The sequence below is a fragment of the Morchella sextelata genome (genome assembly GCF_020137385.1).
Source record: "Morchella sextelata strain SCLS chromosome Unknown scls_16, whole genome shotgun sequence".
Lineage (NCBI taxonomy): Eukaryota > Fungi > Ascomycota > Pezizomycetes > Pezizales > Morchellaceae > Morchella > Morchella sextelata.
The window spans coordinates 257,535-272,679 of NW_025408631.1; the positions used below are offsets into that span (position 1 = coordinate 257,535).

Genomic DNA, 15,145 nt, shown 5'->3' on the forward strand with positions numbered 1-15,145 from the left:
GACAAAGATCTACCCAGATATCCAACCCCGCCAATTCGAGATCAAACCATTTTTGATGGATTTGTTCGTAAAGCGAAAGTGGGGGAGCGCTCGCCCGTTCTACATCATCTACCACTTCATAAGATATCAATTGAAGCGCATCCCCGTAACCCACAAAATTCATCCATTCGGCCAGTCAACATGAGTAATGATATCAACGATTTGATGAATTAGGTGTATTGATCATTGTTAGGAGCAGGAAAAGAGGTGTAATCCTCGTCCCAAAGGGGCTCATCCCGGCGGGTGTGTTGCTGTACCTAATTTCTCTTTCTCTCTCTTTCACTTCCTTGCCTTCTGATCAGTAAAATCAAAACATTCTTACCAACACTATTATCTTCCTACCAACCACAATGCATGCGGAGTGTGTAATTGTGCGAAAATAAGATTGCGCCGGCACTCTCACCAGAAATGTGACAGATATAGTAATGAGATGCTTGTAGACCATACCGTCACACCGCTGCCCTAAAACCATTCTAGAACCAACCTTTGAATTTTGTCCGCTGTGCCTGCTGCCTACGGTCTTTATACCTATACAACTACCCGTACCATACCGTATCTACTAGAATAATATTGTACCCGCCCACCACACATACCAAAACAGAACAAAAAGGAATTCAAGAAAGAGGAGTGAGAGGAATGTGCCTACGCAAAACTACATTTGTAGTTTCCAAGAAAACAAGGAAAGAAGGAAGAAGAAAGCTATATACAAGAAGTCCAATGGGAAAAAAGACAACAAGAAACAACTCCACCCCAAGCATAACGTCATGAAAAACGCCCTTTTTGCCCACATCATGGGCCATCACTCACGCTTTTACGGCGCACCAAACCACAAGACACCACTCATCACACCACATTAAAACTCGCTATCCTCCCTGCCCGCGACACTAACGCCAACCAATCCCAACCCCAACACGCCGACATTAGTCCAGAGACCCAACCTCCACCCTCTCCACAATGCCTCTACGCCCTCTTCTTCCTTCGCCACGCACCACATCGTCCCAAACACACCAGCATACCTACCTACCGGTACAATGGTTCTTTGCGGCTTCACAGCTGCGACCTGTCCCCGCCTCAAAACCGTCTCCAGGGGCAATCGTACTGCGAGCTCCGCGGTGCTGCTGAAGAACGTCAGGATGCTGAACAGCGTCGGCGTCAGGATCGGATCGCAGCCGAAACGTATGCGTAGGAAGTATGGCGTGCCGAGGGAGATGAAGGATGGGATGGTTGCGTTGAGTGTAGTAGGGAGGATGAGGGACGGAGGGATGAAGTACGAGGGGAGGAGACGCAGGCAGGGCAAGATATTGCGGGGCTGCTCGGTGGCGGGTGTTATCACCAATCTATAATCCAATTCAACCTCATATTAGCACATTAAACCCCACGAACTTACTCCACCAGGAGCCATAAACCTACCTTGTCCTCACGATATCCAACGGCGCCAACACCACCGCCGAAATTGCCGCCGCCGCAACAGCAACGCCCAGGCTAGCCAGAGGATACGCACTATCCGCGATCTCTGTCAGGCCTGGATCGGGCAGGCTCAGTACGGCGCTCAAAAAGCTGCCGGTCCACGATTCGATCGTGCGCTCGAGAATCCCATACAGGAAAGAGCTGTTTTGCCCCTTCCATATACCCCATGCGCCCTCTTTGGCCCACAGCGCTTTGAGCATGTCGCTGATGCTGCTGTCGGGGTGTGGGAGCTCAATCTGCCATGGGTGTACTGTATCGGGGTCGGTTGTGGTCTCAACGACATAGCCAGCGCGGTCGGTCATCTTACGGCCGCGGGACGGGGAACGGCGGAGCTTCTTGGGCGTCGGCGGGATATCATCGGACGCAAAGTAGTTAGGCTCGGAGTCTGTAGAGGCTGCCTGTTTGCGCCGTTTCAATCAGCACTGCATATAGTGGAATGTGCATCTAGACCGACTGCAGGTTGTAGATTAAAGCTGTAATTATAGATCGTAGAACATACATCGTCATCATCACTCCCATTATCCTCATCCGCACTGTCATATGCCCGTCCTTTTCTCCACGAACTCTCCTTCTTCCTGCCTTTTCCCTTCGCACCCACAACCCCACCCTCACGCCTCGGCACAACCCTACATTGCAGCAGCGTTTTACTATTCTCAAAGGGCTGCGCAACGAGATTCAGACCATACTGGGTGGCCGCCTGCGTAAAGAAGTTCTTCAGGACCTCGTTAGGACTCGGACTATCAAGATAATCTGTGTAGTCCTGCAGGTCTGTCAATAGGTTGAATGACGAGGAGGCATTGTGGATAGACGGTGGGAGCGACGGCGGGGGAAGCGGGCTGGTATCGAAGGCCACGGGCGGTGGGGGGATGTAGTAGGGGCGAAGAGGGTTTGGGCCGGACATTTGGACTGCTGTAGGAGTGCGTTTGTAGTTTTTGGGTGAGCGGGATGGTTGGTGTTGATGATGATGATATAGGGCCAAGTATGACTGACGCTCACTCGCTCACTTCACGCACTTTGAGAGATGGAGATAGAGGTATCGGGGAGATAAGTGTTTATTTGTGTTATTATGCGTAGGTAGGGTATGATCTATGCGTTGTTATAAATATGCGTATGCGGCTTTTTATTTCTCTCGAGGGTGGGGTTTCTTTTTTTTTTTTTTCCAATGAGGTGAGGTCAGTGCTGTGCATGCCCATCTCCCAAAACGGATCCCTGTCACGTGCGACTGCGCTGAGTTGCTTCACAGGATATCACGCACTCAAGGTTCACATAAATATACCTGTCAGTCTCCTTGCTTCAAATGGATAATATCTTTATCAATCAAATTCATAATCTGCACTCATCGCTAACAAAACACAAATGGTAGGTATCATGGCTCAAAAATCAAAGAAACAATCAAATCATGAAATTGGGGGCAACACTCCATCCCTTCCCAAGCTCAGAGACTGCGTCGAAAAGAATGCGGTCCTCCTCCGACATGGCTCTGATAGCCTTTTCACCGTCAAAAAAGGGCCTGACATCAGCCTCGCAGACCGTACCCTTCGGTGGAAGCTTTCCATCAACAAAGTAGTCACGGAGATATTTGACATTACACACGGAGGGCGTTGAGATTGAACAATGCTGCAAACACGGTTAGTAACTGGGAGTGAACAACAAAAGTAAGGGTAATAAGGAAAACGAACCCCTTCAGAGTTCTGCTCTAATACAACAGAGCCTTCAAAAGCCTTCGCCATTTTGTGTGCATTTCGCACTGGCGTCACCGGATCCGCAGAGTTACCCAAAAATAGCAACGGCCAGCTAGTATTTCCACTAATCGGGCCGTTGTAAACCAATCCCTGTGGCCTTATTTTCCACCCTGCACATCCCATCCTAACGACAGCCCAACTGCCACCTGATGTCGGGCTCTGATCCTGCAGCATGTGCAGGTACTCATACATCTCATCCAGCGAATCGTCAACCTGTTCGCCATCGCTGCACGCAATCGCCCAAATCGCATCGAAATCTGGCCCTGGTGGACGCTCAGGTCCACCATCGCCACAGTTGCATGAGAATTGCTTCTTTTGGTACTCGATGAAGCTCTTCCCGTCACCTGCCTCGATATCGGCTAGGATTTTGGCGATTTTTGGGAAGCTAGTGAGGGGCTTATAGAGAGCGGTGAAGAACATCGTTTTGACATCAGAGTATGTGACGATTTCGGGGCCTTTGGGAGCATCGGGGACTGTGAGAGGCTGGCGCCGAAGTCGGGCCATGAGCGTGGAGAGACGAGTGGACACATCATCGGCAGTGGTGCCGGTGTGGAAGCCACAGCGAAGTGGGCCAGCAAGGGAGCAATAGTTGTAGAAGGATGAGACAACCTTTTCTGCGTCTTGCAAGTTGGTCATCCACCCGGATTTGTAGTAGTCTTCTACATCGCAGATACCTAATCCCGAAGATTTCCGTAAGCTTGGCGTTTAAAAATGGCGATTACTTAGGCAATCATTGAAACCTTATGAAATCAGTGCAACAGGTTGAACATAAAAGCTCGAATTCCCATCCAAAACTTACAGACCACAGAGCAATCAGAGACCCACATGACTATGTGATTCTCGTATGTTTGGCTGTTTTCTAAGTAGTGATGGGGTCCATGTTACATCTAGGTTTTTGTGTTCGGCCTGTTGCACTGGTTTACGGGGTTTTAATGTGTCCAAAATGAATGCGTGGATCCTACCATCAACAGCCAACCTCTCAATCCTATCCGGAAACATACTGGCAAAAGTAGTCCCTAGAACACTTCCATAACTGAAGCCCCAATACCTGAGTCCTTTCTTACTTCCATCTTTTCCAACTCTGTCCCACTCCCTCTCAGTAATCTCCAACATGTCCCTTGCTACCACCGGCGTTCCTACATATTTCCCTACGCCTGCAAGCCCCTCTCCTCCCATGGTAATATTGCACACAGCTCCAATAGTCATGCTTCGTGCGTATGCCTCGCCAACCTCCTCGCCCGAGTCGGTGGACCCAAGAACTCTTCCACCGGACTTGATTCCCCAGATTGACTGTTCCATATGGGTGTTGAAGCAGGACATAGACGGGGTAGTGTTGTTGATTCCACGAGGGTCAAAGCCAACAATAGAAAATTGAGGACCAAGGATAGTCTGGAGCTCCTTTCCACGGCCAATTGCAAAGTTTGTGCCAGAGCCACCGGGACCGCCTGGATCACATTGTTAGTTTTGCCATATCTTGAATGCGCTCCACATCTAGCCTATGCATCCCAGTCCATTGTAACACAAGGCCATATTATCTCCGCCATTCATCTGATGCGCATTAATATTACCAATCATATTTACTTACCAGGATTAATCAACACTGGACCTCCCCATTCCTCGCTTCTTTCATCCACCTTTGCAGGCACTTTGACGATCGCAACTGCTGCCTTCAACCCATTATCCGGGTTCTCCCAGTCGAGCGGGACTTCAAGTCTTGCGCACTCGTAGCCGTCCCAACACGGGCGGTATTCTAGGTGTGCAGTTGGAGTCACCTATGCGGGCAGACATATTAGCAAGAAACAAACTCAAAAAGGAGAGGAAGCGACTAACATCTTCCCATTTGAAATTCTTGCCCTTATCTGCCTCAAAGTGACAATTTCTGTGAGGAGCTGGTCCTGTCCAGCTCGTAGAATACCCGACAACAGCCCATGTACCGAACGCTGCTATTCCAGAAAATAGAACGAGGCGTCGCGTTTTCTCGAGTAGTCTGAGTTTGCGACTGGATGGCTGTGGGATATCGCGGCTGGTAGAAGGCATTAGTGGTTTTTCGGACTCCATTTTTTGGTTCCAGTTCTCCATCTTGACGGTGAGGAAAGGAGAATAGGGAGAGAGAGGGGGGTATGTAGATTAAAAGGTGAGGAGGGCCGCAAAAGAAAAAGGGCCAACAAGTCCTTCAGTACACTCCAGCTTAAGTGTGTTACTCTAGTACTATTGCCCTACAGCGTGTGGTAAAATTATTGTAGAAGTATGGGAAGAGTCCCATTGGCCGAGTCACCCACTTAGACCCTGTTTTTAGACCCCTGTTTCTACAATAATTTTCCCTCTCGCTGTAGCACAGGGTCCGGCTCCTGAGAATAGTTAGATTATGGACGAATCAGAACGATTCGCTATCTATCGCCTTGGCAAGCCCGGTTGTTACGGTAATGACCCAAATAGGGAGACCCCTGGCAGCTTCCGCGAACCAAACCTGCAGGATCAACTGTGGGGCACGGAGTTTTTCCGGTTTTTAGTAGAGCAGCCGTGCTATGAGCTTCGGGAGATATCCGACTGTCTAGTCGTGTGAGAGCCTCAGGATATATTCTGGGTGATTACCTACTTGAGCTTGCTGGATGGGAATTAAGGCTTAACCACCGCCAAAAAAAACCAAGCTAGACTACTACTAAAGGAAGCTTCTGAAGCTGACAAGCGCCGCTCAGCCAACAGGTGAGAGAATAATCCCTGGTCGGATATGGAGATTTTGCGATATGAGTGATATTCTCTACAATAGGTCAACCATAATCATCCTTTCAAGTCTGCTTATTGTAAGGCGCCTTACCTTCCGGTTTAAGCGTTGTGGATTTCAGCAAAGTCCCACGCTCTTACTTATTATCCCTTCGGCTGCCCGCCCCCCCCCAAAAAAAGCAAATTATGTGTGGCTTTACTAACAGATCCTGTTATCTCTCTTATCAAATAATAGATCTCCCATACAAATTTAATTCCCGTATTACAAGGGGGGCAGCATCGCCGGACTATGGGATACACCCGGTTCTTGAATGATCGCACTTGAAGTCGAGGAAAGGTAAACTTTCTCGTGATTATTGCTCCTGCCATTGTACTGACCCTTCTTGAACCTAATGCCTTTACAAATTGTAAAATACCCCATATATATGTGTACAATATTCCAAATAATGTTTGCCGGAATAATGAGGTATGAGTCGGTTAAAAAAGAAATCGAGCACTCAAGTAGGTTGGATGTGATATAAGGACCAAACCTGAATCAGCGCTCATAAGTAGTAACGGGCGATAATTATAAACAGATTCAATGATATCAGTTACATAAGAACTATCTTGGTCTATATATAACGAAACAATAATGCTAGGCCTAAGCCGCCAGGAAGACCCAAAGACTGCCCTAGCTTGTGCTTCATACCGGTACTTATATACATGTATCTATGGAGTTTGATGAATGAATATTATCCTCAATCGCTCTGACATATTGCTGTGATATTTCGACTTCTCTTCATTCATTTATTAAGTGAATTTATTTGAATTTATTTGAATTTATTCAAATTCTGCTTTGCACCATGTGAGATTAAAACTAAAATTGCAATCAACGTCCGAGTGATTTATCATGATACAACCAGAGCAAGCGGCAGGTCCAAGCTTTAAACCTATAGCTACATGTAGGAACGCCAAGAAAAGATGTAGCAAGAATCTGAGGTTTTACTCTCCAGTATCTGCCTTCTGCTATCTAGCATACCAGGACGAATAATCATCTCGGGATCGCTTGAACATGATAGTTTATAGATGTCCAGAGGCCAAATGCTTGGATGGATGAACGGAGTATTATCCAATCAAGAATTCACTGAGTTAGGGGACGTATTAAAAGTACCATAATAATGGAAGTAAAGGGTCGCAAACGGCATCCTAGAAGAAATTCACTGTAATACTGAGATCCGGTGTAATTTGAGCCTAGCTGGCCGGGGAGACGAAAGGAAACTGGAACCTGAAAAGCGGGGTGTATGAAAAGGTATATATATTTACAAAAATAAAAGCGTAAGAGAAATACGAGCTTCAGAGGGACATCTCTAGATTATACTGCAGTAGGCTTTTCTCCCTCCAGCACAACCTTTGCTACACCGTCCGCCAACACGCTAACCTTGCCACTCTCCTCCTGCTCCTTCTTTGTAGCAATTCTCTTCTTCATCTCGTCCACCAAGTTGACTAACTCGACATCAACTCCGTTCTTGTCAGGGTGTCCTTCGGGGAGACCCATCTCCTTGATCTTTACTTTTCCTTCCTTCATTTCATCCTCGCCCAGTACAATTGCGAATGGCACGCCGTTCTTATCTGCGGCGGCGAATTGTTGGGGAAGTTTTGGCTTGACTTTATACGAAAACTCGGCCTACTCAAGTTAGTGATAGATCTTCTAAGCGGCCAATCTATAAATAAATACCTTCACTCCTGCATCCCAAAGCATTCTGCAGACCTCCATTCTCTCCTTCACCAGTCCCGTAAAGCCTTTTCCTCCGAAAGCCATCACAAACACGTCCACCTCGTTTGCTCTCACCTCCGCCAACATCTTCGCCTTGGTAATTGAGAATATTCTGTCCACACCAAACGAGATACCAACACATGGTACCCGTCCCTTAGCAGAGTTGGCGAACATGCCAACCAACTCATCGTATCTTCCACCTGCAGCAATCGATCCAACACCGATCGAATCATCGTTAGAACGGTCGGCATCTGGGTCGTTAGGATCAACGGACTTAACAGGCTTCTTGGATTTGTGGCCTTTGGCGGGGGGTGCAGAGGCCTCGGTGACAACTTCGTAGATGATACCGGTGTAGTAGTCAAGACCACGGGCAAGAGAGAGGTCAAAGGAGAGCTTAGGCATGACGTCAAAGATCTCAAGGTAGTCAAAAAGCAGGCCCATATCCTTCAGACCAGCAGCGAATGACTCATTTGAAGTGAGAGTTCCGTCTTTGAGGAGCTCATCGAGGAGGTTGCGCCCACCCTTCTTGAGAACGTATTCTCCAATCTTATCGGCGACAGCGGGGTCAAGACCCTTCTCATCGACCATCTCTTTTCGTACCTCTTCCCATGGAGACTATTAAAATCTTGTCAGCTAGATGCCATCCCGAGACATGAGCACCACTCATGATAACATACCTTATCGAGCTTGTCGACGGCACTCGAGATTGTCCTGATCTTATCTGTGGGTACACCACAGATTTGGAACAGCCCATCAAGGATCTGTCTATGGTTTATTTTGATAGTATACGTTCCTAAGTTGAGCCCATCCAAAATCTCGGTAGTGATTCTTAAGATCTCCGCATCGGGAAGCATAGGGTCGTATACACCAGCAATGTCGAAATCACACTGGTAGAACTCTCTCATACGGCCCTTTGTCATCGCAGGCTGGTCGCGGCGGTAAACCTTTGCGATGTGGTATCTCTTAATTGACTGGATTGACGGGTTCATAGCGAGCCATCTCGCGAATGGAACTGTAAGATCGTAGCGGAGAGAGCAAATTTCACCACCTTGGTCGGCAAGGTCGTAGATGAGCTTTGAATCTTCACCGTATTTTCCTATGAGGACTTCACGGAGCTCAAATACACTGAGTTGTTGGTCATGTCAGCTTTTACCGTTTATTGCAATGGTTCGGAAGGAGGGGCGAAGCCTACGGGGTATCTATAGTGACCGCTCCATGGCGTTTGAACACATCCGTGATAGTTCCAAATATCTTATCGCGGATGATCATATCCTTGCCCTCCCAATCTTTGGTACCCTTCGGGACCTTTAGATTCAGCATTCCCTTGCCTTTCTCCTTCACGGCCTTTTCCTTCGGCGCCATATTTAAATCCTTGTTCCGCGAAAGAAATTGGGATGTGGAAAATCCTCTAATCGGTGTTACTGTAGATCTCGAGTAGAATCTCGATGCAAATTTGGTTGCCGTCGTACGGTAGAGAAGTTTGTGGAGCTGTGAGGGGTAATGGAGGGGCAACTTCATTGCGGACGTCACAAACAAGGTGAAACAAAAATCATAGAGCCCTAGTGACTGAACCAGCCGACCCCGCGTTCTTTGCATCCCTGAAGATGTGTTCGTAAGAGCCGCAGGGTTAGGGTTATTTCAATGGTACATACATAATAATTTGTTTTTGTCACGGTGTTATCCCTTAACCCATCAATTGCTGACCCCGGTGATAGAGGGGTTGAATTTGTATGGGAGATCTATTATTTGATAAGAAAGATAAGATCTGTTAGTAAAGCCACACCAAATTTTCTTTTTTTTTGGTGGGTCAGCACTTTGGTGACGGTTTAAGGGATACGAAATTGTTACTATCCTGACAATGGTTAAAGAGTGCCGAGTACCGATGTCACACTTAAGAAGCTACAATAGCTTGTAGCTAAGATGGGGAAATACTGTTCGCAATGAACGGGGTTAGTAAAAGGAAATCATTTTTGCGCATTTGATTCCACTCTTTCCATTAAATATTTATTTTTATAATTTCAATTCAGATTTAACAGAATAATTAATGGATTTAGCAAGTAAATTCAATGCTGGGTCTGCCGCAGGTTCTCATCGATCAACCACTTACAAACGATCCCTTCGAAATACTTACCTCTTTGACATCTTCCCGGAAGTGCAAATACCTACATAACAATCAATCGATCTCTAATAATCGGTAGTTCCAACTAGATTGGCTAGTCAATTTTCACTTGTGTACCTACATTGCGTTGGCTGCAACTACCAAAACAAAACAACTCCAACATCATGATTTATCACTCACTCCTAATTAGACATCGTGCTCATCTCAACAAATTGTCCTTAAAATTTGCCACGAATCTAGAATTTTTAATCGCTCAATTTAGTACTACAACGTGCACATATCCCCTGTTAATCGTTTGTTTCTTCTGCTAGTATGGTCTACTTCTAAATATCGTGGGAATTTGGCGTTGAGGCTGTACTGTACAGCCCCTGAGGTTGATTGGTTGAACACGTGGGGCTGAACTAACTCGTCACCCTGCATGAATTTGTATCCAAGTAACGCAGTAGCGCCATCCCAAGATCTTGATATGCTGCAGGGTTAGGTTTATAAACCTACGAAAGCGTGATGCAATCTTACAAGGAATGCATAATCTGGGGCTAGACTTGCTGGGCATGTCTGTCAAGTTCTAAATAGTAGCTTCCTTATTGGATATTTGTCACGGCGCATCCTACAAGTCCTTCAATTGAGGCAAGTTGCCACCCACCGTGATGGGCACGATACGCGGATGTGGTTAATCGGGGAGTTGTTTGTGGATGCACACGGCACAGCTTCCAAGCCTACATCGATCCTCCGGTGTGTTTATAAATGCATGTGTTTCCCGACTTCCCCTCATCATCTTCCCCGCATCTATCAATCTAAAGCTCCAGACCCGTATATCCATCCTACTTTATCAACACATCCCACTTTTAGTAGCCCAAAGCTCTCTCATAGAAATGGATCTCCTTAAGAATCTCGCTGGTGGTGCCGACAACAATGACCAACGCGGCCAGCAATCATATGGCCAGCAGTCACATGGCCAACAGCAGGAATATGGCCAGCAACAACAGCCATACGATCAGCAGCAGGGCCACTCTTCATCTGGCTCAGGCTCCGGCTCCGGCCTCGGTGGTATGATCGGCGGATTGATGGGTGGTGGCAGCCCAAAGCAGTCGCAGCAGCATCAACCTCCCTCGTCGTACGGCCACCAAGATCAGTCGTACGGCCAGCAAGGTCAGTCATACGGCCAACAGGGCGGGTCATACGGCCAGCAAGGCGGATCGTACGGCCAGCAAGGCGGGTCGTACGGCCAACAGGGCCAGCAGTCATACGGCCAGCAGCAAGGTCATTCCTCCTCGGGTTCTGGCTCTGGTTCAGGCCTCGGCGGCATGATCGGAGGACTGATGGGCGGTAGCGCCAAGCCCCAACAGCAGCAACAATCATCTTACGGCCAGCAGCAAGGACACTCTTCATCCGGCTCTGGCTCTGGCTCTGGCTTGGGTGGCATGATCGGTGGATTGATGGGTGGTAGCAAGCCTCAGCAGCAGCAGCAGCAGCAAAGCTCCGGCGGTTGGGGCGACAAGCTCCACGGCATGATTGGTGGTGGCCCAGAGTCAGAAAAGAAGGAAGACACCGTTGATAAGGGTATGCGCTTTATTCCAATATCTTGAGGAAGTAGTTACTAACAAGGTCCTCGCTTTAGCTGTTGACCTTTTCCAGGAGCATATCCTCAAGCAGGGTCCTCAAAACAATGAGAGCGCTTTCGAGCAAGCTAAGGATGAGCAGATTGGCAACTGTAAGAATACCCGTACATGACCTTTCCCAATTTCGGCCATCTCTAATAACTCGCAAATTATAGTCATCCGATCCCAGTACAAAAACTACACCGGCAAGGATATCTCTAAGAAATAAATAGGTTACATGTAAATATACGCTATTTTCATTTTGTTTCAGGATTGGGTTTTTCTTTTTTCTACTTTAAATTACGAAATCATGTCCGGTTACGTCATATGTAAAGCATTTGAAACATTCGGCTATGCCTGTTTTGGAATCAAGCTTACAACAAATTCTAACCAAACTACAAGTATTAGAGTCTTTTATCCACACTCACTCGAAGGTTGAAAGATGGGAATCGAGGCAAAACGACCAGGATCTTTGCATGAAAAGACCTAACCCTGGATTTTAGTGAGCTGAGGAAATATGATCTGTCTAATTTCTCAGAATTACGCTGAGAGAAGAATGAGTCCCGTCAGTTTATTGGTTCCTCCAGATTGAACTACTGCATATTCTTTCCTCCATTTGGCTTGTACATACAACCCCCGGTCGTTTTGCCTCGATACCCATCTTTCAACCTTCGAGTGAGTGTGGATAAAAGACTCTATTGGAAACGTAGACACAAACTCTTTAACACAGGTCTTTGGAGCAAATTTATAGCGATACTACTCAAATAGTGATACACGGATTTTTCTTGCACTACAAAGATCGTATTAAACCAATCGAAATCATGTTGAGATCGAGCCTTAATACTGACAAATGAGCAGCTAGTACGACAGAGCTATACCAATCAACTACTAAGACAGGTTCAACTAGGCACCTAATTCGACTCTCTTCGTGCCACCACTGCCATCCCAACCACAATTCAGTGAAACGCCGTCCATTCATCTTGTAGGTCTATAGAGTCCCATGACTTGAGGGATAGTCCAGTAGCTTTTAGGTCACAATATAAACTCCGGAAATGAGAATACTTGACAGCCTGTCCCTGAAGTCATGAGATCCAACAGGCCTACAAGAAGAATGGAACAGCGTTATATTGATTTGTGCCAGAGGTGGAAGTGTTAGTGAGAAAGAGGTCGTATCAGAATACAAGGCCAAAACCTGCCTTGTCCGTTCAGATTGATAATACAAACTCCAACGCCATACTAACTACTCAAATGTCAGTGTATCGGACCCAACCTCAAAGTGATCGCAATCGCAATTGATTGTCCTTTGGAAGCTCGGGGGATAATGCCCTCTATTTAAACTCTTCGATATCGGCTCATACTGACAAATACTGGCTCATACTGACAAATTCTGGCTCGTATACTATTAATAACAACCGGTCTGGATAAATTAAACAAGCTGCAAATTGCGATGAGTCAACATTACCCACATCAATATTTTGACTATGGTTACAAAAAGAAAACCACCATAAACACCCTGAGGCACAGTCTGCAATATCTTCCCCTCCGCCTCAAGTGAAACAGTTGGTCCAGACCTCCCCTCACATCATGCAGTGGGCCGAGGAAGAAACGTGGGTGTGGAATCCCCCCCTCCACATGTGTGTGCGCCGTTTTGTGCATTGTGGGCTATGGCCGATTAAAAACGTTGGATCACGGCTGAAGGTCGTGCCCCATGTGAGCTTGCCGCATGAGCATATTGGGACCTGATTCTGATTTGTGTGGCCCGGGGTTCGGCTAGATGAAACGGAGCCGAAGCTGCATGATTCCTTTTTGGTAGTTATGCTGGTACCGCGAACTCACATGCATAATGCGTACCATAATTGGTGCACTTAATTTAGCTAAACTCTTGTTTTCGAAGGCGATTTTGGAGATAAATGGAACTTACCAGTTGGAAAAACTATACATTTTCAGTAAGGGTGCTGCGTTGCGGTGGCATTGGAGGGTTTTCTTTTTTGCTCATAGAGGGTCACTCGTTGCAAGAATGTCGTGATACTAGTGATTGGTATAGCGGGAATCGCGCAAATTTCGGTTTCTGATGCGGAGTAATCATACTTAGGCTTACCTTGATTCTTTTCTTTTCTTTTTTAGTTGCACTTTCAGCTCCAATATAGATCTTTGCCTCGATCTTTTGCTTCTGACGGTCAAGTGATCCTGAGGCATTCTGTCGACGTTAGGATTATGATACTGTACTGGCTACTGAAAAGTCGAGTCTGTCCACATCATGAATTTTGATGTATGTATACAACTAGTGTGTTCCACTCGAGGTGAGCAGAGGCAAATGCATCGAGGTGCCTCTCTGCCTTGATAGCTATGTATTGCCCTACTCGAGCAAAGCAAGACGATGCCTCGAGGTGTTCGAAGCATTCGAGCCAAATACGAAATATTATAGGACAAGAATTGCAATGATATATTTTCCTAGAAACTACTAGTAACCTAACTTTATGTAATCAGAAATATCTAATATGGATATTCTTATAGGTCATCAGCTGCACGTATTTCAGCAGTAACAGTAGCTAGATGAGAACTCCATATGCCAAGTATAAGTTTGCTAATTACAGCATGGTCCAATGAACTTCGTGCAGCTAGAGGCGAGCAAGAAGGCTTTCCTTGAGCATTCTCGTGACTCTTGTAGAATCGACCCTGTGTCTTGAGCTGCCTCGAGGCGAGGTTTCGAGAAGTAATGCCCTGTGGACCACACACTTACGGCAATTCACCCTTTTGCCATCGTTTACCATGTCAAGTAAACAAAACAGGTTTTGCTCTTGTGTTCGCCGGTCCCCGGGCGAGGCTTCTGACCTTGGTTGTTGGCGCGTTGGTAACGATACATTGATAATAATGATCGACGTATACTTTTCCTTCTTCTAGTTAGCTATTCTTTATCTACATATTAGCTGACTTTTCAGTTGTTTGCCTTATGTAATGACAAGTGTCCTTCTCTGCTGCACCGTATCGCACTCGAGCGTTTCTAAATACATAGTTTTACTTATTCATTCTCTAAGACACTATGGTGATATATCACTTATTCATTTTCCCCCAATGTTCTAGGTTCATCTATGGGATAGCGATTGCAATTTCTCAATAAGATGAGATAATGGAATGAAGTCAGATAATTGGCAGCGCTAGACTTGCTCCAATCCACATGGTCAACTTAGACTCGTGGATTTCATCCCGCCGCCTATCTACATAATGGTTTACTCGATCTTCCTACACCGGCTTCTACTACGAGCCGAAGTTATCCGTTCTCTGGTACCGCTATCGTGCTGTACGACTGCGTTACCAATTGACGTTCGTTGCCCGTACTTAGCTCACTCAGTCCCTCATCACGAACTGATCTGTAATTTATGAGGGACTCTAAATGGCGTGCTTGGCGGTCCAATGGTAGACACTAGTACTATGCCAAAGACTGTATCCGAATAGGTTGACGTGTTTAGACATCTCTCTTTGGTCGGTTTTCCACGTGGCCAAGACCCCCTTACCCCTCATAACATTTTCCACAGGCGTCGCAAGTTGAATCACGATGCTCATTTCGAACGATGGGATGCCATCGTATGGAGTCCACTCCTGCCCTAACCCAGGCAATCACATTCTGTCCAATATTACGACTCTCAGGTATGCGTCTGCTACCCATTCAGTTTTGAATTAGACTTGCAGGGAATGTAATTCCGTTGGT

At 46.6% G+C, this 15,145-nt stretch overlaps 4 protein-coding genes across 4 annotated transcripts; 1 reads left to right on the forward strand and 3 right to left on the reverse strand.

Moving 5' to 3' along the window:
• Window positions 1–892: 892 nt before the first annotated feature.
• H6S33_003784 (uncharacterized protein) lies at window positions 893–2,407 on the reverse strand (the record flags this gene model as incomplete). The annotated part of the gene is made up of 3 exons (XM_044835539.1): window positions 893–1,376; window positions 1,450–1,904; window positions 2,006–2,407. 3 exons carry the CDS (start codon window positions 2,405–2,407, stop codon window positions 893–895), a joined length of 1,341 nt encoding a protein of 446 aa, XP_044691318.1.
• A 491-nt stretch (window positions 2,408–2,898) lies between these two features.
• On the reverse strand, window positions 2,899–5,327 carry H6S33_003785 (uncharacterized protein; the record flags this gene model as incomplete). The annotated part of the gene is made up of 5 exons (XM_044835540.1): window positions 2,899–3,123; window positions 3,186–3,922; window positions 4,211–4,693; window positions 4,834–5,020; window positions 5,079–5,327. The coding sequence occupies 5 exons, from the start codon at window positions 5,325–5,327 to the stop codon at window positions 2,899–2,901; spliced, it is 1,881 nt and encodes a 626-aa protein (XP_044691319.1).
• A 1,993-nt stretch (window positions 5,328–7,320) lies between these two features.
• Window positions 7,321–9,240, reverse strand: H6S33_003786 (uncharacterized protein; the record flags this gene model as incomplete). Its single annotated transcript, XM_044835541.1, has 4 exons — window positions 7,321–7,632; window positions 7,684–8,337; window positions 8,400–8,847; window positions 8,915–9,240. The coding sequence occupies 4 exons, from the start codon at window positions 9,238–9,240 to the stop codon at window positions 7,321–7,323; spliced, it is 1,740 nt and encodes a 579-aa protein (XP_044691320.1).
• A 1,473-nt stretch (window positions 9,241–10,713) lies between these two features.
• On the forward strand, window positions 10,714–11,668 carry H6S33_003787 (uncharacterized protein; the record flags this gene model as incomplete). The annotated part of the gene is made up of 4 exons (XM_044835542.1): window positions 10,714–10,990; window positions 11,054–11,401; window positions 11,460–11,552; window positions 11,616–11,668. 4 exons carry the CDS (start codon window positions 10,714–10,716, stop codon window positions 11,666–11,668), a joined length of 771 nt encoding a protein of 256 aa, XP_044691321.1.
• Window positions 11,669–15,145: the final 3,477 nt, after the last annotated feature.